The sequence below is a fragment of the Ursus americanus genome, chromosome 33 (genome assembly GCF_024610735.1).
Source record: "Ursus americanus isolate L20-20 chromosome 33, mUrsAme1.1.p, whole genome shotgun sequence".
In the NCBI taxonomy this organism is placed as follows: domain Eukaryota; kingdom Metazoa; phylum Chordata; class Mammalia; order Carnivora; family Ursidae; genus Ursus; species Ursus americanus.
This window is the reverse complement of record NC_142159.1, coordinates 11418392-11444591: the sequence shown is the minus strand read 5'-3', so window position 1 is coordinate 11444591 and position 26200 is coordinate 11418392. Positions and strand designations below refer to the sequence as shown.

The window sequence follows — 26200 nt, the reverse complement described above, 5'->3', positions numbered from 1 at the left end:
TCAGCCTCTTCTTCAGCTCCTATCCCCTGCTGCCATCTTAATTATATTGCATTTAATCCCCGGACAGCTCTAGTGTTAAAGCCTCAGAGAGGCGCAGGGGCTAGCCCAGGTCTCGGGGTTGCTAGGTGATTAGACCAAGTCTGCAGGACTCCAGGCCCAGAGCCCTGCTTACCGCCCCACAGTGGCTCCCTTGGTTTGCCCACCGCCCACGCCGACAACACTTGCCTCGGTCCCTATCCGGAACCGACTGTCTACGGAGGGCCTTAGCACCTAGGGCCTGGTGTCCTCAATCATGAGGTCTGGAGAAAGGTAGAAGCACCCCACCCCACACGCATAGCCCCTCCTTCTTCCTGCTTCTACCCCGCCTCTCCTGCCTCCTGGTTCAAAAGCAACCAAGCCAAGAGGCCTGCAGACAAGCCTGCGCTCATCTCTAAAAGCTGCCACTGAGACAGCCACTAAGATTCTTCAAAGATGAAGGGCTTCCTCTTCCTCCTCCTCACCATCAGTCTCCTGGTTATGACTCAGGTAAGAACAGCCCCTCGGAGCCGCCTGACACCACCACCCAGGACTCCCCAGACCTGCCTGGCAGGGGAGGGAGGAAATGCATCTCCTGGGCACTCAGCCTCCTTCCAGGGGAGCGGAGGGCCTGGTGCCCGCATTCCAGCCCCCTGGCTGGGGGCAGACTGCTTGAGGCTGGGGGGAGGGGGGTGTTCGCAGGGTGCCAGGCACAGTGAGGCATACAGGGGGTGTGCTGGAATAGGAATGACCAGGCTTGGGGACAGCTTGGAGTGAGGATGGCATCAATCTGCAGAGAAGGTGGGGAAGTGGCCTTGCTGGGAAGGGGCCAGGACGGGTTCAAGTGGAGCCAGAGCTGGTCCTGGAGATAGCGGGGGGGGGGGGGGGACTACCCCAGGGAGAAAAGCCTGTGTGTTCAGGAATGCAAGGAAGATAGAAATCTCACACTCCAGAAACAGCTGGAGTCTCCAGTTCAAATGCTATTCCAGGAGGCAGCTTTGGCAGCGTCCCATGTGCCCTAAGGGCGCTAGTCCGCCTAGACCAGGGCCATCAAGTTCTAGATCAAGAACAGCTTGATCAAGCATCAGGAACAGCTTGATCGCCATCAAAAACAGCTTCATCTCCATCAGGAGCAGCTTTACTTGTAGCCCAGTCAAGCGTTGAGAACAGTTTGCTCACCAGCTGGTGATTTCCTTGGGCAAGAGGTCACACCCTTCCCACCTCCTTCTCCTGCCAGTGCCTTCTCCCCAGCCCCATCTCACATGACCTCAAGACTGTGATGGGCTCATCCAGAGACGAGGAAGCAGGCTCAGAGAGGCTAAGCCCCTAGCCCCGCTAGTCAGGTCAAGGACTGAGACCACAGGTTCCTATTTCCCACGTGCTGGAGGACCTGGTGGCTTGGTGGAGGTGAAAGGAAGGTTCCATGGGAGGCAGAGGAGGGACCGCCTTTGACCCTGCCTGTGTCAAGGCAGGAAGGTCCTGTCCCCATAGGACCTTGTGGCAGAAGTCACGGTCACAGGAGACAGAGAACGGAGAACCACTGTATCAGGGTAGGGAACTAGGTCTCTAAGTGTGAGCTTCGAAAGCCCCTGAGCTTGCGCCACTTCTCTTGCAGATAGAAACTGGAGTCCTGGGAAACGCTACCACCACTGCCACTACCAGGAAACCCAAGAGTGCGACCCCAGCACTCAGCAGCCTGGGGGGTGGCGGTGTCCTCCTCTTCCTGGCCAACATCCTCATCCAGCTCTTCTATCTCAGCTGAGGTGACATGCCTCAGCCCGAGCCCCGGGCCCCCCTGAGACAGCTCCTCCCCAACACATCCCCGGGAGGGGTCGATGCCAGAGATGGGCAGGCTGTGGGAATCGAAAGGCCGTGCCTTGGAGGCAGTGACGCCCACAGGGAGGTGCTGATATGGAGGGGCAAGCGCCGCCCAGCTGGGGATCAATAAAGTTGTCCTGTCCTTGGAGTGGGGTCCTGTGTGGTCACTGGACATCGCTGGGCTCCAAGAGCCTGGTTTGCAGCAGCACCAAGGACCTTCCCTTACCCCCATCCGCAGGAGAGGTAGCACCAGAGCGCTCCTACCCCTAAATCCCAGGGTGGCCGCCTCTCCCCTCAGGATCACCTTGCAGGACACGGCCCAGAATCTACCGTTCTCTTGCATTCGCTTTACCCATCCCTGGGTGTTTGGGAATGATGGTCCCAGAGGAACCCCCATCCTGCCCCTGGACATCCCAGCTGCAGAGGCTCAGAGAGTCCCTCACCCTAGTACCTGGGTGTCTTCAGAATGGCAGATTCAGAGAACCCCCCCCCCAGTCTCTTGGGGTTTCAAGGATGAAGAGGAGGCTGTCCACTTATTCCCCACCTTGCCCAGGCTGGGAAGGCAGGAAGGACACACAGCTTCTCCAACCACTTCTACCCTCCTAGGTCTGCAGTGGTGGTACTGGGAGCTGCAAGGAGGGAAGGGAGCCCCAGAGAAGCCCCCAAGGGCCTTGACCTTCTCTGTCTCTTCCTAGAGGACCTTGACCAAGGGACTGAGAAGTGCCTGCTAGATTAGGGGATGGAGGGAGCTGTTCCTCTTCTATGTCCTGCCTTCTCTAGGCTGGGTTAAGAACCCAGACCCCCTGTTCTGGCTTCTTTGACTGAGAGGTCAAACCTCTGGGCCTTGAGACCAGAGTTGGGGGAAGTTAAGAGGAGCTCTGGTGAGCAAGGTCCTTGGGGGTGTGTCTCCCATTCACCTCTCCTGCCTGGCCCGCTGCAACCCCAACACACTGAACTTCCAAGTCTTCACACTTCGACTTACCTGCATCCCAGAACACTCTTCCTCTGCCACCCGCTAGCCTGGCTGACTCCTTCCCCTCCTCCACATCTCAGCTGAGCATCCCTTCCTCCTAGCAGCCTGCCCTGTGCCCCTAAGTGGTTCGGGCTCCTCCTCTGTGCATCCCTCTACTTCCCTTTTTATCCTACCTCTGAGCCTATCACCCTACCTGTTGGAATCCTCCACTAGCCTGTGAGTTCTCAGAGGGCAGGTACCAAGGGGCTTGGCTCATGTTTGTGCCCCACAGCTCATTGCCAGACCTGGCTCAGAGTAGGCTCTAGGAACCCATCATTTGGGGTAACAGCATAAAAAAAAAAAAAAAAAAAAAAAAAAAAAACAACCCACACTCACTAGTTCGTCTGGGCCCAGGGCTCCCTCTGGTGGCCGAGGGAGGCCTTACATCTGAGCCCCAGAACCAGAGGTGGGAGGAAAGAAGCAGGGTGAGTATAGATAGGGCAAAGAAGGCAGGTGAACAAATCCTCACCCCAGCCCCCAATATCAAGGTGCACAAAGATGAGGATACCTGGGGGCATATTAGAAAACAGCTTATGTTACAACAACAACAAAACACCTATAAAAACATTTCATCCCAGGGAAAGCCTCCAGGGCTGGGGAGCAGGGGCGGTCAGAGCACATGGACGGTCCAGATCTGGGACTCCCGGTCCTTGGCCAGCTCCCACAGCACCGCGTGGTCCCGGTCGTAGCCCCGGCCGCCTGGGGGAAGGGGTAAGAGATGGGGAGAGGGTCAGAGATTGATGAGGACCCCACTGGCCGCAGCCCTCTCAGGTGCCTTCTCCCGCATACAGGCCCCCTTACCCTTCACATCTAGGATCCGGCCTTCGAACATCTGGCTGCAGATGTGGCCCGACTCACGGATGCTCCACGTCTGGCGGGGCAGGCGGCTCTCGGCCCACAGCACCGCCTTGGAGCCTGTGCTGGGGGGCCCGATCACCTGCAGGCTCATGGTCGGGGCCACCTGAGGCCCCAGGAGGTCATCAGGCACCGTTCCTTCCCACCGGGACTCCGCCAAACCCCACACCCGAAACACACACCCAGCTTTGAATCCTGGCTCTCACGGACTGTGACCCTGGGCAAATCTCCTAACCCTTCTGCGTGCTGGATTCCCTGGGGATGGGAGTCTCCGCGCGCTGGCTGCAGCAAGCATTCAATGTGAAAATCCGTAAAAGGTCTAGAAAAATAGCTCCTCCAGGAAGCCTCGCACGACTGACTCCCAAAGTACAAGACCGAGCATCGGACAAGCTCTCACACCCTAACTGCCTGTGTGACTTTCAGCCTGTTACTTAACTTCTCTGTGCTCTAGTTTCCTCACCTATAAAATGGAGAGTAGAGTAAGACCCGCTCCATACTACCCTCCGAGGCTCACAGGAGGCATCTGTGTAAAGGGCTTATCACTGCACCTGCCACAGAGCGAGCCTCTCTCTCATTTCAAGCAAAACCCAAAACTCCTTCAGTGGCCTCCAGAGAGCCACACCCCCATAACCTTTCTGACCTCCTCTCTTGCTCCTTCCCTCCCTCCCTCCCTCCTTTCACTCCAGCCCGTGGGGTGGGGTGAGCTGGCTAGGCCTGTGGCCAGGCAGGTTCCCACCTCAAGGCCTTTTCCACCGCTGTTCCCTCTATCTGGAGCACGCTTCCTGCAGACACCTACATGGCTGCCTCCCTCAAATGCCAGCTTTTTAAGAAGGGCTCCCCTTGTCAGAGCTACTGATACTCCCTATTCCCCTTCTATTTATTTTTCCTCTCATGCACTTCTCGTCCCCTAACGTACTGAGATATTTTACTCATTTAAATGGTTTCTCTCTCTCCCCACGATGATGTCAGCTTCAGAAGGGCGGGAGTCATTTCTGGCTTCCCCCTGCTCTATTCCTGGCCCCCAGAACAGGGCCGAGCATGTAGTAGGTGCTCGGGGAATGTTTGTGGAGTGAATCTATTATTATTATTAGGATCCAAGTTCTGTCCCAGGATATCAGAGCTGGGAGTTCCCTTAGAAGTATCTGGTTCAATGCTTTCGTTTTGCGCATGGGGAACGGAGGCCCAGAGAAGAGCCCAAAGTGCCAGCTCCTCCCCCTACCCAGGGGGCCTGGCAGGTGTGTGTCCCTCTCTGTCTCCCTGGCCCGAGGGCAGGTCCTGCGCCTCCCTGGCTGGGACTTGCCCTCGCAGGGAGCCTTCCAGGGCCCGGGGCTCTGGTATCCCCCGTCCCAGCCTCTCAGCCGGTACCTGGTTCTTCAGCAGCCCATCCTCGTAGTACCAGATGCAGCTGCCTCCCGCTTGGGGCTCGGAGACCACCACACGGCCCGCCTTCATGTCCTCCACGTGGTCTGGCACGGCCAGGAATCCCCTCAGTGCGGCATTCCAGAGGCGGAAATACGCCCGGCGCTGAGTGGCAGGGGGAGCTGAGAGTGAGAGGTCCCCGGGCAGGGATGCTCCCAGCTGGGCACCCGACACCCTCAGCTCTGAAGCCATGAGGATCCCCAGCCCCCACCTCGAGCCCTCCTTCCTGCCCTGAACCCTTTCTTGGCCCTGCTTCTAAGTCACCTCTTCTCTCACACACGTGTATCCGGGGGTAGCTCTGGCCACACAGCTCCAGGGCCACAGACACCCGCAGCCACGCACACACAGGCCCCCGCCAGCTGACGCCACACCCGGTGTTTGCTAACAGGATGGATGCAGGTAAGAATCCAGACATGCGCCCACGCGCCCGCGCTTAAGTACCACAGTGGGGCAGACCCCCGGTGGCCGCACCGCAGACAGGCTCTTGCATCGTGGTGACGCTAACAACAGAACTAGAGCTAACGTGTGCCGAGTGCTTACCCCCTCAAGGGCTGTTCTAAGGGCTTTACAAACATCTTTTCTCTTCAGTCCTCAAGACACCTTCATCAGATGTGTTATCCCCATTTAATTTTTTTTTTTTTAAGATTTTATTTTTTGGGTTTTTTTGTAAGTAATCTCTACACCTAACCTGGGGCTCGAACTTACAATCCTGAGATCAAGAGTCGCAGGCTCCGCTGACAGAGCCAGCCGGGCGGCCCCTACATTATCCCCACTTTAAAGAGGTCCGTGGAGGTACAGTACTTGCCCAAGATTGTAGAGCAAATCCTTGTCCGCTTCTGTGGACCTGTACTTCCCCATCTGTAAATGTGGGGCTTAGAGATAACCTCCAAGGTTTCTTCTAGCAAGCATGTCCTAAGAGTCTGTGAATCTAGGGGCCACACAAAGACCCTCATACAAGGACACACGCTGTCTCAACAGTGTCAGAAAAACAGGCACGTGTAGTCATAGACACACCTCCCACACCTCCCACACAACCACGTCACCTCCAGAACACAGACACGTGGATACAAATGACATCACAGCCATAGAAATACCCTGAGTGGGCATGCGTGCAAAGGCACGCATGCGCGCGCGCGCACGCGTCCCCATGGCCACGCCTCCGCATCCATGCTCATGTACATAAATGAGAAGCAGGTCCAGACATGTGCTCACAGCCCTAGAGAAACCTCAGTGTGGCTCCAGTGTTCCCCAGGGGGAGGCCTGTGTACCACTCTTGGCCTCACATGAAGTGATTTCTAATCCAAGTGGATAAACGTATTGTATAAAAACGTATAATTTAATTTATAAATTAAAAATGTAATGGTAATGTAATTATTATAATGTCAGTGAGAGAAAAACTACAAACACACATCAAAACCATGATTTTATGGCTATAAGTCCTTAGGATAAGGATAAAGTGAAGACAAAAAGTGAGCTGGTTTAGAGGAAAATATCAAGTAGATAATGGTCCAAGAGGAATGACGATGTGGCAAAGGTGTGACCAAAGTACCCAAATGCTGGGTTTGGGGAACACGGGAAGCACACGGCCAGACTGGCACGGACACACACGACCCGACGCGCTACCCACCTGCTTGATGGGGTAGAGGGAACCCACCCTCTGCGTCCCGCTGTACGTCAGCCAGTTGGTGATCTCGCAGCTGCCCGCCAGCCACTGGCGGCCCCGGAAGTCACTGTGCTCACACAGCACCCAGCTGGGCCCCGCAGGTGCCAGGGATGCAGAGAGGAAGACAGACAGACAGACAGGTGGAAGAGGAAGCACAGATGTCAGAACACTCTCCACTGCTTTTCTCTCACGCTGAGACTCCTCTGTCTGGTGTGAGGGTCGCGAGGGAGGAGGGGGGGCCGGGAAGTGGATTTGGGGTTTGCAGGGCAGAGGGGGATCCTGGAGGATCTGGGCTGGGGTGCAAAGCCCTCCTCACATGGCCCCTCTCCCTCCCTCCTGGCTCGGGGTGGGGAGTGGAAGGGAAACGGGAAGGGACAAGAAGCCAGGGACCCAGCCCTCACTCCCTAGCAGCCCCGCCCTTGAGCCCCCCCCAACACACTCACACGCCCCCCCTGATCCGCACGGACAGCACGTGGTTGTTGAAGCCCTCGGCTTGCAGGCTGCGCACCTCCCTGTCCAGCTCCATCTCCTTCCCCTCGAAGCACTCCAGTCCGTACAGAAAAATGGAGGGCTCTGAAAAGTGCTGGGGCCGGGGGCATGGAGAAGGGGTGAGGCCAAGAGAGCCCCGGCCCCAAATTCCAGATACTCCAATTCCCAGATCTGTATTTCAGGCCCTCTTCCCTCCTGAGCTCTGCCCCACAGGGCCCCGGACTCCTGGACACTGGCAGCTGGGTGTCCCCCAGATTCTCAGATGCAGCATGTGTCAGACCGGGTCCCCCACTGCCCCCTCAAACCTCTCCCCAGTGTCAGTCAACGGTACTTCTAAGAATAGTGATAATAATGTGGGTAATTATAGCGGTGCTCACCTGCTCAGAGCTTACCACACGCCAGATTCTGTCTTAAGTGCTTTATCTGATCGCATTATAACTTCCCAGCAACCCTGTAAGGTAGCTGTTACTATTATCATCCCTGCTTAACAGAAAGGAAACTGAGTCTGGAGAAGATTAAACCACCTGCTCAAGTCCCTAAAGCCGGGCTTCAGACCCAGGTCTGTCTGCATCCAGAGCCCAGCGTGCAGTTGTAAAGCTCGGACTCAGCAGCAGGGCTGCCTCTGGAGAACACGGCTCTGCCCGTTACCACCTTTGTGGCCTGGGGCAAGTTGATGACCTCTCTGTGCCTCAGTTGCACATCTGGAAAAGGGAGATGATGGCAGCAACAAACCTCACAGGATTAAATACCTTAGTGCACGGGAAGCCTTTTAAACACCGCTTGCAGCCAAGTACGTGCTCGGCGGTCACTGTCGGCTGTGCTGCCGCGGCTGGCCCACCCCATCCTGCAGACTCTGCTCCTTACTTCCCTCCATCTCCTCCCTGGTCCAGCACATCACCCTTCATTCCCGCTTACTGGACCAGCAAACCTACTGCCTTGTCCCCCGCCCATCCGTCCTCCCCACACAGCAGAGCCAGCTCTCTGTCCCACTCCTTCCTGCACAGAGGCCCCGCTCCGCAGTCTGGCCCCTGCCCGCAGCCCACCCGAGTGCTAGTCCCTCCTGTCCCCATACCACCTCTATCTGGACCCACCACTCTGCATTGTCATCTTTATGTCAGTGTGGTCAGGGTTCCTGTGAACGCAGGGCTATGTCTGACTTATATCTGCGTCCCCGGGACCTGTTACGGTGGGCGCTCAATAAATCTCTAGTGAGTGGAACTGCCTTTGAAGCCAGGGGCTCAGGGGGACCTGGGATGGTTCTGACGAAGACTGGCTTCAAGCTCCAGCCGCCTAGCCAACAGTGAGAAGAGGCTCGGTACCCAGCACGCCCCCAGCAGCAGCCCTACCTCAGGGGGTTGCCTGGACCCAGACAAGGTTACTCACCAGGGGTACCTTCTGGAGAGAGCCCAGGACTGTGGAGGCTAGGCAGCCCATGGCTGTGAGAGTGGGGAACTCGCCCTCGGAGAGAATGTGCTGGTCACCCTCAAAGTTCTTCTCATCAAACAGGATCCAGCTGGGGAAGGGGAAGAGTGGGGCGATGGGAGTAAGTATCTGAGCTTGTCCCATCCTGTGCTTGGCCTGCCAGGCCCTCTGAGATGAGAGTGGATGCAGACTTGACTGTGACCCCCACCGCCCCCAAGTCCATGGGAGGTCAAGGATGAACAGGCCCCGCAGCACGAGACTGAGGTCGAGACTTGAGAAACGACGGGATGAAATCATACTGCCCCCCGTGGAGGGGTATTTGGCAATATCAAGCAAAACTCTATGCACAATCACTCAGCAATCCCATTTCTCGGAATCTCGAACCCTCCTTCAAAAACATGAAATGGCACGTGCACAACGCTCTCCGTGCAGTACTGTTTGCCAAGGCAGAGAAGCAGCCCAATGTCCATCCACAGGGGACAGCTGAGTAAACTCAGAATGTAGAGTATAATAACATAGCAGTAAAAAGGAATGAGGAAGAGCTCTTAGAGGGATATAAAGTGATCTCCCAACTGTTAAGGAAAAACAAGGGGCAGAACAGTGTTTATAGTATCCTTCCCTTTTGAATACTTTGTATACCATAAAATTCATTCTTTAAAGTGTACGATTCAGTGGTTTTTCGTATTCACCAGGTTGTCGTACGCGTCTTTTTGGGTAAGAAAATGGGGAAGGGGGCCAACAAATATATTTGGTTTCTATAGTTATATGCAAATTTATATATGAGAGTATATTTTGCTTCTATTTTCAAAAAGAAACAATGGATGAATTAATTAAACACTGAAAAAACAAAAGATTACCTATGAAGGAGGGAGGGGGAAGATCACAGGGATAGAGATAGATCCTACTGACTGACTTGGCTTTGGAACTGCTCTGGACTGCAGGTGTCTCCCCGAAATTCATATGTTGGAGCCCTAACCTCAAATACGATGGCCTTTGGGAAGTTCACATGAGGTCAGGAGGGTGGGCCTCGTGATGGGAATAATGTCTCTATAAGAAGAGGAAGACACAGGAGCACTCTGTCCACCACATGGGGACACAGGAAGAAGGGAGCTGTTTGCTAGCCAGGAAGTAAGCCCTTGCCAGGGAGCCGAATGGGCCTGCACCTTGACCTTGGACTTCCCAGCTTCCAGAACTATGAGAAAATAAATTCCTGTTGTTTAAGTCTTCCAGCCTATGATATTTTGTTACACCAGCCCGAGCTAAGACAGGGACACTGTAAATTTTTTATGTAATTAAAATATAGCCAAGTAAAAATGCGAAATATTCCTAAACATTTTAATAAATTAAATAAAATATATGAACCTAAATTAAATAAAATAAATGATCAGGTTCACACACAAAGTATTACTTCCAATGTCTTTAAAACAATATTTTGGGGGCGCCTGGGTGGCACAGCGGTTAAGCATCTGCCTTCGGCTCAGGGCGTGATCCCAGCATTATGGGATCGAGTCCCACAGCAGGCTCCTCCACTATGAGCCTGCTTCTTCCTCTCCCACTCCCCCTGCTTGCGTTCCCTCTCTCGCTGGCTGTCTCTATCTCTGTCAGATAAATAAATAAAATCTTTAAAAAAAAACAACAACAATATTTTGAACTGCACATACGAAGTGGGATGTTGGTGAATGTTCTGAGGACAAAAAGAACCACAGAGAAACCTCAAACAGTATTTACTGCTCTTTACTGTTAGTGATATTAGTATTATAGTTTTGAAACAACCAGCTTCCATCTAAATACCATTGAAATCGAAGTCCCTTGGCAGATAACTGAATCCAAGTTTAGGGCAAAAATGAACAAAATGATCCTGGAGCATCTTATTGTACCAGGAAAACAAGGAAATTGTAAAAAACCTATTGGAGTTGCATCAAAAGTAGACAATTTGAAGGGGCTCCCATTTGCCAAAGACAGAATGATTAGAGCACACAAAAGAACAGTAACTCCAATAGACAGAAGCATTTCAACTACATATAAATCCATGAGTTCGTAACAATACTTACAAAAATATTTCACTAGTCAGCTCTGGAGGTTGCCAGGGCACCAATTCAGAAATTATTCTGAAAATTGACCAAGAGAAACTGATCCTTGGGAAAAGATCAAACTGCCTTTTTTGTATAAACTATTTCAGGGAAACAAATAATTGAAATGGGAAAGCTCTTCTTTACAGAAGTACCCCAGCTAACATACATAGAAGGAATACCAAAAAATCTTAAAATCATCATTTTGTAACCTCTAAAGAAATAGTGAGTCTAGGCAATTATCATCACTGGATGCTAGGTGAGAGGTAAATGGTAAATCTTTTTTTTTTTAAATGGCAAATCTTATAATGTAGGGATCTTGATATCATGAAAAGTGGGACAACCAGGCACGTGCCTGAAGTAATGTAGTAAGAAGTAAGACCTTACTTCTACCTATAGTAAGACCTATATAGTCTCTTTGCTAACTGAACAAAACACCCTGAATCTCATCAAGGCTCCAGATCTACCAGTTTACAGGAAAATGGGACACAAAGGGGGAAAAAAAGGCACCAGAAGGAATCAAAAAGGCAAATTCAGAAGATGGGAAACTTAGAGGGCAAGTTATTGGTTCTCTTCCTTCCTTCCTTTCCTTTAGAAAAGGTGGGGGGTGCAGGAGAGGAAGAGAGAGAATCTCTCGGGGCGCCTGGGTGGCACAGTCGTTAAGCGTCTGCCTTCAGCTCAGGGCGTGATCCTGGCATTAAGGGATCGAGCCCCACATCAGGCTCCTCCGCTATGAGCCTGCTTCTTCCTCTCCCACTCCCCCTGCTTGCGTTCCCTCTCTCGCTGGCTGTCTCTATCTCTGTCAGATAAATAAATAAAATCTTTAAAAAAAAACAACAACAATATTTTGAACTGCACATACGAAGTGGGATGTTGGTGAATGTTCTGAGGACAAAAAGAACCACAGAGAAACCTCAAACAGTATTTACTGCTCTTTACTGTTAGTGATATTAGTATTATAGTTTTGAAACAACCAGCTTCCATCTAAATACCATTGAAATCGAAGTCCCTTGGCAGATAACTGAATCCAAGTTTAGGGCAAAAATGAACAAAATGATCCTGGAGCATCTTATTGTACCAGGAAAACAAGGAAATTGTAAAAAACCTATTGGAGTTGCATCAAAAGTAGACAATTTGAAGGGGCTCCCATTTGCCAAAGACAGAATGATTAGAGCACACAAAAGAACAGTAACTCCAATAGACAGAAGCATTTCAACTACATATAAATCCATGAGTTCGTAACAATACTTACAAAAATATTTCACTAGTCAGCTCTGGAGGTTGCCAGGGCACCAATTCAGAAATTATTCTGAAAATTGACCAAGAGAAACTGATCCTTGGGAAAAGATCAAACTGCCTTTTTTGTATAAACTATTTCAGGGAAACAAATAATTGAAATGGGAAAGCTCTTCTTTACAGAAGTACCCCAGCTAACATACATAGAAGGAATACCAAAAAATCTTAAAATCATCATTTTGTAACCTCTAAAGAAATAGTGAGTCTAGGCAATTATCATCACTGGATGCTAGGTGAGAGGTAAATGGTAAATCTTTTTTTTTTTTTAAATGGCAAATCTTATAATGTAGGGATCTTGATATCATGAAAAGTGGGACAACCAGGCACGTGCCTGAAGTAATGTAGTAAGAAGTAAGACCTTACTTCTACCTATAGTAAGACCTATATAGTCTCTTTGCTAACTGAACAAAACACCCTGAATCTCATCAAGGCTCCAGATCTACCAGTTTACAGGAAAATGGGACACAAAGGGGGAAAAAAAGGCACCAGAAGGAATCAAAAAGGCAAATTCAGAAGATGGGAAACTTAGAGGGCAAGTTATTGGTTCTCTTCCTTCCTTCCTTTCCTTTAGAAAAGGTGGGGGGTGCAGGAGAGGAAGAGAGAGAATCTCTCGGGGCGCCTGGGTGGCACAGTCGTTAAGCGTCTGCCTTCAGCTCAGGGCGTGATCCTGGCATTAAGGGATCGAGCCCCACATCAGGCTCCTCCGCTATGAGCCTGCTTCTTCCTCTCCCACTCCCCCTGCTTGTGTTCCCTCTCTCGCTGGCTGTCTCTATCTCTGTCAAATAAATAAATAAAATCTTTAAAAAAAGAGAGAGAGAGAGAGAGAATCTCAAGCAGTCTCCACTCCCAGTGTGGAGCCAGACACCGGGCTCCCAGGGCTCCATCTCACCACCCTGAGATTGTGACCTGAGCCAAAACCAAGAGTCCGTGGCTTAACCAAATGGGCCACCCAGGCACCCCTATTGGGTTTCTTTAAACAAATAAATGGTATAAAACAAAAAGAGAGGAGGGGAACTGCTATAAATTAAAGACCAAATTGACCAAAAGCAATGTGTGGACCTTGTTTGGATCCTGAGAAAAACAAATCAATTTCACAAAGGCATCTTTTTAAGACAATAAGAGAAATCTGAACATGGACTGGGTATTAGGTAATATTAACAAACTACTGTTAATTTTATTAGATGTGATAATAAATTGTGGTTATGTGGGTTGGGGAGGGTCCTTTCTTATTAGAGATATATATTTAAGTATTTACCTGTAAAATTTTATGTTGGGTCAGGGATTTTAAATGCTGCACTAAAAAAAAAAAAAAGGCAGCGAGATAGATGAAACAAGATTGGGGTTCTTTATCCTATACTATCTACAAGATTTACGTTTTCCATTAAAACTTTATTTTGCTTCGTTTGTTTTAAGATTGAATGATTCGGGACAGAATAGCTAATCTCAAGGAAGCCGAAGGAAAAATCATTTCAAAGAAAGACCTTCCTCCAGCCTGGATTTCCAAGCTGAGTTAAGCGCTCGGGGCAGGTGCGCCCCGCTTCTCCCTTCCCCCACGTCCTCACCTGCCCCCGTGGACACGGCAAGACTGGACCTGGAAGGAGGCGGGCAGGGAGGTCTGATCATCCTCGAAGGAGATGTGGTCGCCCAGGAAATCGGGGCCGGAGAAAAGCTGAATCTGCAGGTAGAGACAGGAAGAGCTGAGAATGCAGGGCGATGGAGGGGGACAGAGAGAATGGGGAAGAGGAGACAGGCCCCCCACCATCTCCTTACCTTTGAGACGAAGTGCAGATTGTGCTCGCCGACCTGAAGGGAGGGCCCAAAGTTTCGAGACTTAAGGAGGGTACCAGCCGCTAGCCTCAGTTTCCTCGACCCTGAGCTCTCAGGTAGCTCAGGCCCGTGTTAGCTCCGCCCCTTCCCAGAGGCCCCGCCCCCGCGCTCCCAGCCCGCGCCTGCCAGTCTCGCCCCCGCAGCGGCGGGCACCTTCCAGGTTCCAAGCCTGGGTCCCAGGGCCCCGACCCCCGCGGCTGGCGCGCACCTGCAGGACCGGCTGCAGCGAGGCGAGGGCGCTGTTCCCAGCGCCCCAGTCGTCGCAGTTGCGGTACACGCCCTTCTCCAGCACGTACTGCTCCCCGGAGAAGCCCACCTTCTGATAGGCCACCCACCTGCAGGGAGGGCGGGGCGCGGTCAGCGGGGCGAAGCCGGCTCCTGGGCTGGAACCGCTCCTGGCCCGCCCCGCTCCCGGAGCCGGGGTCACTCACACGCCGCTGAGCACGTGGATGGCCTGCGTGTGGGGGCCGTGTCGCGCCAGCTCCACGTCCGGCAGTGCCTCTCTCACCTCCACGCCATGCCCCTCGAAGTCCATGGCCTCAAACAGCACCACGGCCGGGTCCCCAAAGTCCTGGGTCCCAGGGATAGTCAGGTCTCTCCTGCCCACCCACGGAAACCCTCGGAGTTCCCAGACCCCGGGGATACAGCCCACCAGGGGACTTTGGAGTGAGGCGATCAGTGTGGCCTGGGAAAGAGCAGCAGGAAGGCAAGAGGCTAGACCTCAGGGAACACTTCCAGGTACTCCGGCGAACTAGGAAAGAGGGCACCAACTCTTCTCTGAACAGATTGTACTGGGGGAGGGGGCGTCTGGCTGGGGCCACAGGCAGAGGGATGGCCCAATGGCCCTTGCTTACCGTCCGGATGACTCGCAGGGAAGTCAGCGCCTCGTCATAGCCTCCCCAGTGTGACCAGTCAGCATACTCCCCCTCCTCCAGCAGATACTGGTGGCCCCGGAAGCCTGCCTTCTGGTAGCCCACCCAGCTGGGGGAAGGCGGAGGTGGACAAACAGACTTGGTCACGGAAGGCCCATGGATGTGTAAGACAGCTGCCCCCACCCCTAGGCAGCCCGGGGCCATTCCCCAGTCCTGAGGGTAGAGGCCAGAGGAGAGGATGAAGTAGGAGGAAGGGTTCTGAGTCCTCACCAGCCCCCAAGAACTCGCAGGGACCCCACAGAGGCCATGTGGGGGCTCTGGCTGTCCTCTGGCTGCTGAAGGTCGTAGATGTCTCTGCTCACTTCCCAGCTCTGGCCCTGAAAGCCTGTGGACTCATAAACCACAACCTGGGGGAAAGGGGTAGTGTGAATTTGGTGGGGAGACATCTGGACTGCAACACACCCAGCCAGCCCTGGGAGGCCCTGCCCAGCGTGAGCCCAGAGCTCAGTCCTCCCACTTCTCACTGAGCTCCATTCTCTTAGGTAACTCCTGTGTCTTCTCTGACCTTTGACCTGCTCCTCACACATCAAAAGCCAGTTCCCAGTGAGCCCATAGGATTCCACCCTTCCAGACCCAGCTTCTGTTCCCCAGCACTCTCCTCTCCAGTCTTCTGGTCCAGGCTATGATAGCCACATGCATATACACACCCCACCCAAAGGCCCTCTTGGACCCTGCAGCCCAGACCCTTACCTTGGGCTCCCCTGGCTTCTCCACGCTTGGGCAGCCCTGCAGAGGGGACAGAGCTGAGACACCGGCCCAGAGGTAGAGGAAGAAGACAGATGGGGCTGGTAACCCAGGATTTACTTGATCCTGAGACCCGTAAAAAGGCCAACCCCCTGTCTTCCCTCTGCCCCAGCCCTTGAGCTAATTCCCCCTCTCCTCCATCCCATTCTCAGCAGGAGCCCCCCAGGCCCTGCCTCTTCCCTCCAACCTACAGGACAAGGTAACTTGTGACCAGTTGCCCCTTACCAGTCTCATGGGCTTCAAGGAGCCCACGCTGGGCTCTGATGCACCCCAGGCCTCTGAGGTGGGGTACTCTCCAGGCTCTAGGATGCAGGGAGTGTCTTCAAAGAAGGGTTTGGGGTACAGCAGCCACCTGGAGGGGGGGGAGGGAGAGAGGCAGCTGTATACCAGATACCCAGGGACACAGATTGGTGGATGGGGAAGGTTTAGAGGGGAGAAGATGATTTAGGGGAAGGGGCCCCCATCAAGACGACACTGGAGGATATTTCAGACCCCCATAATCTCTTGCAGTAGCCACCATCCTTCCCTCTTCCTCTGGGCTGGTGCTCTCTAATTTCACACAGCTGGAGAGTTCTTTCCTGCACACATACCTGCTTAGGAGCCCTCAGTAGCTCCCCGTTAGCCCCACAATATAGCCCAGCTGCACAGAGGACTCTGGATCTGTCCCCCTGCCGGACTCCTGAGCCTCACATCTCCCCATCTGCTGCTTTCTTGGGCCAGACTGAGCTTTCGAGGTTTAGATCTCTCACCTCTGGGCCTTTGTGGGTGCTGTTCCCTCTGCTAGATATACTCTTCCCCATTCAATTAACAAATATTTAGGGGCATCTACCCTGTGCCTGCCCCTGCTTCAGGAATCAGGGAGAGAGTAGTGAACAAAACATGGAAAGTCCCTCGAAGAATCTCATTATGCTGGGAATCTTCTGCAGCCAACTCATCCCAGCTGAGATGTCTCCTCCTCCAGGAAGGCTTCTCTGACCTCAGACTGGTTTGGTGCTTTTCCGTGCTCTTGCATCCCATGACTCTGATGGCCGCTGCCTTCTTCCTTGCCTGTCCCCTCCAGTAGACTAAGCACTTCTCGAGGGCAGGAGTTGTGTCCACCCCCCTCTGTGTCCCCGGCAGCCAGCACAATGAATGTTAAATGGAGGGATTCCAGAATTGCCCACACTCACAGTCCTGCAGAGACAGTGGCAGACGCCACCTGCAGGGGCCTCTCCTGGCCCTGGGAGTCCTCCAAGGCGTCGGTCAGCTTCACTTGCTCCCCCTTGAGGCCCTCCTCAGAGTACAAGATGATCTCTGGGGTCATGTAGCCCTGCAGGAGAGACGTGGAAAAGGGAGTGTAAACAGCCCCCGTCCGAGACTACCCAGCACCCCGCCCCTACCTGCTTCCCCAAGTCTGTCCAGCCAGGGCTCCAGGGCGCTTCTGGGAGACCTTTGTGGCCATCTCCACAGAAGCCAGGAGGGTGACTGCGGTGTTCTCTGCAAGGTGGGCCAGCCAAGCCTGAGACCAAAGCCCTCTGGACCTTTGGTACCTGTGACCAAAGTTCCCAGTGGGAGACTGCCAAGTGCCATGCCCTTCGCCTTGCCTCTGGGGTGCCTAATTTCCAACCCAGAGACAGACAGGATGGACAGCTGTTTCCTGAGGTCTAACTTTGACTCTTCCTTGGTGAACAATTCCTGCCCTAGTCCAGACTGGCTTCTACCTGCATCTTATCGCAGGGAGCAGCAGATCCTCTGCATTCTGGTGTTTCTTTCCCGCTGAGACCATTTCATTCCCTCGCTCCGTCGGCAAACGCTTATGAAGCATCTTGTGAGGGCAAGGCACCATGGTGAGGGCATGTCCTACTCCTTCTCAGCTGGCCCTCCCAACGGGCGTCCTGACTCCATTCACAGGCTAGGAAAGTGAGGCTCAGCGAAGTTAGGCGGCCTGCCCGAGGGCACAAAGCCTGCATGTAGCAGGGCAAGGAACAGAGCAATGTAGTTTTTGTTCCCTGTTGCAAGCAGCACCTCCCACATGCCTGGAACACACTAGGCGCCCAATCCATGCTGAATGAATGAAATGAAACTAGGTCCCCCTGACTTCAAAGCTCTCGTTTTTTCTCTTCTACCTCATTACCTCCTACATGAAGATGATTTTATTGTGAGAAGCTCACAATAAATTGTCCACAAACATTGTGTGTTTCTGGAGAGGCTTTCAAAACCATTCCCTCCTTTGCATAGCTGGGCCACTGCCCTGGTTAAGACTCGTCAGCTCTCGCCCTCTTACCGGGAGGATTGCAACAGCTCTGTCTTGGAGTTATTCGTACTTGAATTAAAAAAAAAAAAAAAAGTCTGATAGGCCCTGCTTTTAGAGTCAGTGCTTTCTCTTGTGTGTCTCCCTATTGGCCGAGACGGTTTTGTCAAGCTTAATTCTGGTAGCTTGTAAATCTGTGTTACAAAAACAGTATTGTTTTTTCCTACTTTGCAGACACGGAACTATAATACTGCTTTTTCAAAGCACAGACCTCTCCCTCCACATTCAGAGTGCCCCTCACCTCGAAGTCACAGCCCTGCCTGGTCTTCCTGTGTCCTGGACTTCTCCTCCTGGCAGCCAGAGGGACGTTTATAAACCCCTAATCTGATTAGATGGCTTTCCTGCTTCAAGTCCCACCCTCCTACCCTAGCTTGACCATGAGTCCTGCAGGGCAGAGAGCAGGTCTCCCCCGCCTGCTTGCTGCCTGGCACGGTGCCTGGCACACAGCAGACATTAACCAGCATCTGTGAGCAAGTGAACAAACATCCAGAGCGCCCTGGGTCTGACTGTGGGCCTGAGACCCTGGGCCCAGGGGGGTGGGCTGGCACCCACAGCGCCTCCCACCCGTTTCTGTGGCTCTAACTGAACCCTTCTCCAAGTCCAGCTCAAATTTCCCCAGGCTGCTCTCCCAAGCTGGGGCTTGGCCTCTGTCTGCCCCCTGCCTCCCCAAGCCAGGCAGAGCACCCCGGAACTTTCTTCCCCAGCTGGGGCTCTGAGGTCAGGAATCCATAGGTGAGTCCATAGTAAGCCCCCTTCAGGTTCCTCGCCCACATGAGCTCTCCCGGCCATTCCAACTCCAGGCACCTGAGGCTGTCCCTGTCCTCAGGGCCTGGGGCCTGGGGGAGACGGGCCAACATCTGGTGCCCACTCCCAGCCACTCACCCGGACGACCCGCCGCAGGGAGCCAATGCCTTGGGTGCTCCACGCGGTCCCCGAGGCTCCTAAATCCATATCTCCTTCAGGCACGAACAGCTTCCGGCCCTGGAACTCTGGCTCTTCATAGAGCACCCAGCTGGGGGCACAGAGACCCAGGGTCACTGGTGGGGAGAGGATGTAGCCACAAAGCAGGGTGGCTGAGGGGGTTTCTGCCAGGTGGGCCTTGGCACATCTCACTGCCCTGGCATCCCCCAGGTCCACAAGCAGCCCCCCGCCTCGCCCTGGCAGTCCGCACTCACCAGCCTCGAACCACCCTTACGGAGGCCACGCGGGCCCAGCCGGAGGTGTCGGCAGTGTCTTCCCAGACCTCCCTGCTCCCGCCTCGGCAGCCAGGCTCTGAGAAGAGGGTCATCTGGAGAAGACACAGAGAGAATCCTCTGGCCCTGTCCCCAGATCCCTGCCTCCTGCTGCCCCCCACAGCCTTCCCCCCTTACCTTTCCAGGCCTGTTGTTCAGCTTGCCCTGGATCTTCAGTGCTGGGCTCTGGCAGGCAGGGAGGTGATAAAAAGGCTTACGGTGTGGCCTCCTTACTGCCTCCCCACAATCTGTCATTCCAAGGTCCCCACATGCTCCCTATGGGCCCCACTCCCAAAGAGTTGGTCCACAGAGGATGTCACCAACCTCCAGGGACCTCATCACCCCATCCCAGGGGGTGGGTGCCTATCCCTCCCCCTCCCCAGCTTCCAAGAGATCAGAGCCACTAAGCCCTTCGGGCTCCACAGTGCAAGGCTTCTGCTGTGTGACTAGGGAAACTGAGGCCCAGAAAGATGTAGCTTGTATAAGATCACACTGAACTAGACATCAGACCCAAGCCTCTGGCTTCTTGAGACTCTCTTCCCAGTGCCACAGTCCTCCTGCCATCCAAACCCTGCCCCAGGTGAGGCCAGGCACCCTCCCTTGCTCATCCAAGGCCTCACTCACCCACCCCTCCGGGGGCCGGGCACAAGCAGGCTTCTCTGACAATGGCCTTTCGCTGCAGAGCAGGGGCAGCTGTCCTGGCACCTTCCTGAGCCCTGGTGTCACGTGGGGTGGCAGAGCAGATAGTTTTGTGCCCAGGGGTTCTGAGGTGGGGGCCTCCTGCGTGGCGGGCACCAGACCACCGAAGAGAAGGCTGCCTCCAAGACGGGAAGCGGGCCTGCTCCCTGCTTGCCACTCTGGCCCCAGCTCTGGGTGAGGGCCCTTGGCATCTGCTACATGTTTCTTCATCATCTCCAGAGGAGAACAAGAGACCTGGGGGGGCCTTGCAGGGCGAGAGTCCCAGGAGGGGCTGGGCCCGGCTTTCTCCTGCCTGCGCTGGAGCTTCTCATCGTCGCTTAGGTAGGGGTTCTCTAGTTCTTCCTCCTCCTCTTCCTCCTCCTCTTTCCCTTCTAGCATGGGCGCCGCCCGGGGGCTGGGGCCCAGCACCCATGGTCCGGGCTGGTCCTCCTCGATGGCGGGCAGCGTAGCGTACATGGCCAGGTAGGAGGAGCGGGGGGCTCGCGGCAGCCGGTGAGTGCGGAGGATCTCGGGGGGCTCCATGCTCCGCAGGGTATCCAGGAAAATCTCCAGGTCAGCAGCCAGGGCCACCTCCTCCTCCCTGGATGTCTCTGGGAGCGTCTCGCCCTCGGCGGCGTCAGGGACAAGCTGGGACTCCAGGCTGGCCTCTGATCCCATCAGCGCTGGGGCAGGAGGGCCTCCTGGGCTGGGGGACGCTTTGCCCCCTGAGGAGAGGGCAGGGAGAGCAGCAGCATCCTGGACAATCCCTTTCTGGGTGGAACAGGGGGCAGCTGGAGCACCAGGACCCTGGACAATCTCCTTTTGGGCGGGAGAGGAGATGGGGCTTACTTCAGAGCCCTCAACAACCTCATCCTTCTGGGGGGTCGGGATAGCGGAGGCAGTCAGGCCTCCAACAGCCTCGTCCTTGCTGAGAAAAGAAGCAAGGCCGCCGTTAGTACTGTGGACAGCCTCTTTTTGGGTGCGGGGGCTGCCTTCTGGGGCCTGGACAACCTTGGTTGGCTTGGGGCATGGGTCCGCAGGAGCACCAGGACCCTGCACAACCTCTTCCTGGGTGGGAGACGGGTCAGCATGGACACCAGGACCCTGCACAACCTCTTCCTGGGTGGGGGATGGGTCAGCATGGACACCAGGACCCTGCACAATCTCTTCCTGGGTGGGGGAGAAGACAGGGACATTTTCAGAGTCCTGAACAAACTTCTTTCTCAGGGAGGATGGAGCAGAAAGCCCTCCCGAGCTGGGGACAGCCTTCCTTCTTGTAGGGGATGGAGCAAGAGGCTGTCCAGGGACCGTGTCCACCACCTCGCTCTTCACCTTGGGCAGGACAGTGGCAGCAGACGGATCTGTGAGCCCTTCCCCTTCTACAGAGGGCAGCGCCTGGGACCCCCTGTGCTTGACAGTGAGCTGGGTCCTGGGGTGAGTGGGCACTGCAGGTTGCGCTGGGGGGCGGACTGTGTCCAGGGAGGGGGTAGGCGTCTGGCATCTGGGAGAAGAGGGTGACAGTGCATGGCCCTGGGAAATCTGGAGAGGGGGCTGGCTGGGGCTGGAGGCTCCCTGCACCCTTAGGACCTCATGGGCTCTGGCGTCCGGGGCTCGGCTCTGGTCTCGGTCTGGGTGAGATGCAGGGACATCTCGGTTCTGAGGTGGGTGAGTAACCTCGGGGATGCCTGCAGGTACCAGGGCCACTCTGTCCTTCGGCTCTGCCGATCCTGTCTCAGGCAGCTGTCCCGAGGCCGCGCCCCCTGTGCCGCCCAGACCTGGACTCCTTGGCACAAGAGCCAGGGGCCTGGGAAGCCGGCTGGCGGCCGGGCTACGCTCGGCAGGTACGAGGCTCCTCAGCAGCTCCCGGGCTTGACTGCGGGTCGGTGAGCCCTCAGGCTGGGGGCTCACCACCACCGCCCGTATGGCACGAACAACATTGCGGCCCCTCGGCAGGGCCTCGCCCGGCAGCACCGGCCCCACGGTCACAGAGCTGTTCACCCGTCGCTCCACGTGCCCTCCCACCATCACGGTGGTCTGCACAGTGCGTGTCACCCGACGTTCCTCGAGGCTCCGGGGGCTCCCACTGATGAGACTTACACCGGGGTGGGGGCTTGGCTCACGGGGCCCAGACAGCGGCACCAAAATCTCAGTCCTGGCCATGGCTCCCGGGTGTGTTGGCTCAGTCCTGGGCTCTGGGGGGCTGCCATCACCCTGGTCTATGGCCTCCTTCAGCCTTCCCACTGGCCTCTTCTCCTTGGGGAGCAGTGTGTACTTCTTGGAAAAGATGGGCCCATGGCTCTGGAAGCTCTTGGAGCCGGTCCCATCCTGGGGTCCCTGGTAATTTATAGTCGTTTCTTCCCGTGTTGCAAAGCCATTGACTTCCTCTCGACAGTGGCTGTACTGGAACATCTGCTCCCGGGGGGCTTCTGTGTGCGCCCCCGACACCAGGGACACCTTGTGAAAACGGTGTCTCATCTCTTCCTGGGCAGGGAGCCGTCGCCTCAGCATGGCGCTCACCACTGAGGCCTCAGCCTGAGCCGGGGGCCCAGCTGCCTCCTCCATGTTGGGCCCTCGCAACCTGTCTTGAGGTGTCTTTGGCTCGCTGTCCTCCAGCTCCCTGCAGATGGTGCCAGGAAGAAGAGAGACAGGGTCAGGGGGTGGTGAGGGTGGCTCTCGGCCGTACAGAGTAACGACCCCTGCCAAGCTCAGGCTCGGTCACCCCAGGCAACTCATTTGACTTTTTGGACCTTTGTTTCTTCATCTGTAAAATGGGCGTGATACTCCCAGCTCTCCCACCATCTCCCCACTTTCAGATGATCCCCAATGCCAGGGTCCTTCAAGGGGGTGAAGCTGAGGCCTGAGCCTGGAAAGAGAGAGAAGGGAGAGAGCAAAAAAGCATATGGGTCGGACTCAACTGGTCTATGGGTGGGGCTATAACTCTGCCCAAGGAGCCCTGGGTCTAGTTCTCCAGAAGCCAGAAACTAGAAAACCAGGCAACTGTTCTGACCCCATTCCTGACCATGATAAGGGAAGGGAAGGAAAGATGGGCTGTGGCCTCTGACAAAGCTGAGCTCCCCCTGACCCTCTCGCTTACTAGCTGGATGACCCTGGGCCAGCCACTTCTCCCCTTCAAGCTTCATGGGCCAGGCACCTTGCTAACTGCTTTATGTTTATTGTCCTTCTGACTCTTCAGAAGAATCCCATGTATTTGATACCTCAAAGAATCAATTATAAACAAATATTCCCATTTTGCAGATGAGGACAAAAAAGGCTCAGAGAGATTAAGAAACTTGCCCAGAATCACACGGTGGCAGAGGCAAGACTTGAACCCCAACCCTAGGCACTTGACCACCATACTAAACTCCCTAATGTAATTATCCGGTGAACCAAGATTCTATGGTTTGGAGGTTTACTTTTAAAGGGGGTCACAGTAGTCCTGGAGGGACCACCCAGCCCCTACTCCAACGTCCAGGCTGTGCCGAACAGGACAATCCTATTCTCAGATCCCAAGGACCCAAGAGGTCAGGCTGTTCGTCCTCAGCCCCAGGGCCAGCCTGTCTTCAGGGCCACGCCTCTCCAAGAGGCAGCCCCCAGGCCATTATAAGGGCAGTTAAGGCCAGAAATGCACCCCTGCCCCCGGCTCCCCTCCCCCATCTCTGTCTTCTCTCCTGAGACGCTGGTGGAACCCAGAACTTTGATCCTGCTCTGTGGCCCCAGCCGTGACTCAGGTTTTATGAGGAACACAGATGAAAGGGGCTGAGGCCCGGGGAAGCCTGACTTGACTCCGGAACCATGGGAGCTATGACAGGGTCTGAGTGGCCCTGGAAAAGCCTCGCGTATGGGGAAGGTAGGGGGCTGACATGAATCCCAAACCTTTCCCCAGACCAGAATTCCTGAGAGCAGGACACAAGGAGACACCTGAGGCCCTAGATCAGAGCCTTTTGCCTGAGGCCGCGACCCCCTCCCATCCTCACTAAGGAGCCCCTTTTCTTCCAACAAAACTTTGTCCTGCTTGCTGGGATCCCTGCCAGGGAGCTTCACCCTCTCACTGAGCCCCTCACTGAGTCTCCTCTTTATTTTCTGCAATAATAATAACCAGGATTTCACTGAAATTCCCTGCCCCCGGGGGCATGAAGTGGCAGAGCCTGGGTTCTAAGTCATCCATTGATTGATTGATTGATTGATTGATTCATTCATTCAGTGCTAATTGTATTAGGTGATGTGCTGGACCCTGGTTTGGTTCACCCAAAGGTGGTATCCTAGGAGTCCAGGGGTCCAAAGAACTGGACACAAAAACAGGAACGGCATTTGGAAGGTCCCATTGGTTTTGGCAAAGCAACAAGAGAACAGCTTCAAAGGAAGCCACTGGTCATCAGATCAGACACTGTAAATGACCTCCCAGCAATTGAAATTCCATGCCTTTCTCAAGCCAGCCCAGCCCCTGAACAACACCCCTGACAGTCACTCATTCCATAAACATGTGGTCATCGGCTTCTGCTTGCACACTTCTAGGGATACAGAGGTCACCATCTGACGTTGACCTGACCTATCCATGGATAGTCATGACTGCTAGAATGTTCTTCAAACTATGCTGGAATCTGCCTGCCCATAGCTGCCCCCTTACGTCCTCGCTCTGAAGACACACCCCAATGACCCAGGGTGCCTCTCTGAGGCTAGCAGAAGTCCTCATCCCCAGAGCCCTCTCTTCTTCAGGGCCCCGGACCAGAAATGGGTCCGTTGGCAGGGTGACTACGACCTCCAAACAAGGTGTGTGGGGCTGGGAAAGGGAGAGGCTGAGGAGGGGGCGGGGGGAGTGTGGGAAAGAGCCTGATCTAACCCAACAAGTCCTGGGTTCTCCCCGCTTACCTGTGAGTCACCCCCAAACTAGGCCAAACCAGTCCACAGGCCCACAGGCCCACAAACACATGCTGCGTCACACAGCACACACCGACACCCAGACACCAGCACAGACCCACCGAGTCACACGGGCACAAAACCAGACACACACACTTACACAGACAGACACGGTCAGACACAGAGAGTTACACACACTCAGAGACACAGCGGACACATGAGTCACACGCACACACACACACACAGACACAGTGACACACGCCCCTGTGAACACATGTTCACAATACACACAGTCCACTCACAGCTCTCCTCCTCCTCTTGAAATCTGCCTGCACTTGAACGCAGACACACACGTGAATGCACACCTATCTTACCCAGCCCCACGTGCAGCCCCGACTGGGTCCCACCTCCCCAACCCCCCCCAACATCGGCCAATCCTGACCCAGGGAATGCTTCCCCCAGAAAGGGGTCAAAGAAGGGTGACGGCCCTGGAGATCCGCTTCCGGCCTCTGTAAGTGAGCCCCTAGCCTCCAGCCAGAGTCTGTCATTAGCTACCTCGTCCCCAAATAGCCAGGGAGTGGCAGGTAGTGCCTGAGTCCCCTCAGCTAAACTTGCTGCTTCTTCCTTCTCTCCAATGCCTGCCTCCTCCGCCCACCTTCCCTCTCTCTGCAGCCCTTCTCTCCCACCTGTCCCCCCCCCCGCCCCCCCCCCCAGCAGGTCTCTGAGCCAGCCTGGGTTCCACCTCTCCCTCTTCCGTGCCACAGGACGAGGTATCCTGACTCCTGCCCAGGGGCCTAGGCATTCCTGATGCTGCCAAATGCCCCCCCACGGGGTCACTGAAAACCCTGCAGAGCACCCACTCAACCCTCCATGGGCGGCACAGGGCCAGCAAGGCCTCTGGGAGAGGCAGGAGAAAGCAGTGGTTAGAGCACAGGCATCCAGGTTCAAGTTCCGACCCCTGCACTTTCTAGTTGACTTTGGGCAAGGGATGTGACCTCCCTAAGCCTTAGTTTCCCTGCTGCAATGGGGCCGGTCAGCAAGATGTGTCCTGCCTCATGAGGCTTTCTGAGGATTTAAAAGAATTATGTGTAGGGGGCACCTGGGTGGTATAGTTGGCTAAGCGCCTGACTCTTGGTTTCGGCTCAGGTCGTGATCTCAGGGTCATGGGATCAAGCTCTGTGGGGAGTCTGCTGAGATTCTCTCTCTCCCTCGCCCTCTGCCCCTCCCTCCCATGCAAGCGTGTGCATGAGCTCTCTCTCTCTCTCTAAAATAAATAAATCTGGGGCGCCTGGGTAGCACAGTCGTTGGGCGTCTGCCTTCCGCTCGGGGCGTGATCCCGGCGTTACGGGATCGAGCCCCACATCGGGCTTCTCCGCTATGAGCCTGCTTCTTCCTCTCCCACTCCCCCTGCTTGTGTTCCCTCTCTGCTGGCTGTCCCTGTCACATAAATAAATAAAATCATTAAAAAAATAAAAAATAAATAAAATAAAATAAATAAATCTTTTAAAACAATAAAAATTTAAAAATAAAAAGAATTATGCTTAGAAAAAAAGCCATGGGACTCCTGGGTGGCTGTCAGTTAAGC

At 54.7% G+C, this 26200-nt stretch overlaps 2 protein-coding genes across 3 annotated transcripts in view; one reads left to right on the top strand and one right to left on the bottom strand.

Annotated features, from left to right (window-relative positions):
* Window positions 1-373: 373 nt before the first annotated feature.
* Window positions 374-1981, top strand: CD52 (CD52 molecule). The gene is made up of 2 exons (XM_087858330.1): window positions 374-525; window positions 1631-1981. The coding sequence occupies exons 1-2, from the start codon at window positions 472-474 to the stop codon at window positions 1775-1777; spliced, it is 201 nt and encodes a 66-aa protein (XP_087714456.1). The 5' UTR covers window positions 374-471; the 3' UTR covers window positions 1778-1981.
* Window positions 1982-3271: 1290 nt separating this feature from the next.
* The window catches only part of CRYBG2 (crystallin beta-gamma domain containing 2), a 28980-nt gene continuing 6051 nt past the window's right edge, over window positions 3272-26200 (bottom strand). For both annotated transcript variants that reach the window (XM_087858313.1, XM_045782551.2), the window contains 19 exons: window positions 19708-22378; window positions 19222-19269; window positions 19027-19139; window positions 18734-18863; window positions 16731-16870; window positions 15787-15913; window positions 15508-15543; window positions 15028-15164; window positions 14740-14866; window positions 14317-14456; window positions 14094-14220; window positions 13829-13861; window positions 13621-13733; window positions 8655-8784; window positions 7226-7365; window positions 6747-6870; window positions 5066-5224; window positions 3647-3806; window positions 3272-3544 (listed from right to left, as the gene is read on the bottom strand). In XM_087858313.1, the coding sequence (XP_087714439.1) occupies window positions 3456-3544; window positions 3647-3806; window positions 5066-5224; window positions 6747-6870; window positions 7226-7365; window positions 8655-8784; window positions 13621-13733; window positions 13829-13861; window positions 14094-14220; window positions 14317-14456; window positions 14740-14866; window positions 15028-15164; window positions 15508-15543; window positions 15787-15913; window positions 16731-16870; window positions 18734-18863; window positions 19027-19139; window positions 19222-19269; window positions 19708-22378 (4744 nt within the window). In that variant the 3' untranslated portion in view covers window positions 3272-3455. The remainder of the gene's footprint in view (window positions 3545-3646; window positions 3807-5065; window positions 5225-6746; window positions 6871-7225; window positions 7366-8654; window positions 8785-13620; window positions 13734-13828; window positions 13862-14093; window positions 14221-14316; window positions 14457-14739; window positions 14867-15027; window positions 15165-15507; window positions 15544-15786; window positions 15914-16730; window positions 16871-18733; window positions 18864-19026; window positions 19140-19221; window positions 19270-19707; window positions 22379-26200) is intronic.

Coding starts and splice junctions, on each gene's coding strand:
- CD52 (XM_087858330.1), top strand. CDS start 472: ATGAAGGGCTTCCTCTTCCTCCTCCTCACCATCAGTCTCCTGGTTATG. Junction 526..1,630: donor GTCTCCTGGTTATGACTCAG/GTAAGAACAGCC, acceptor CTTCTCTTGCAG/ATAGAAACTGGAGTCCTGGG.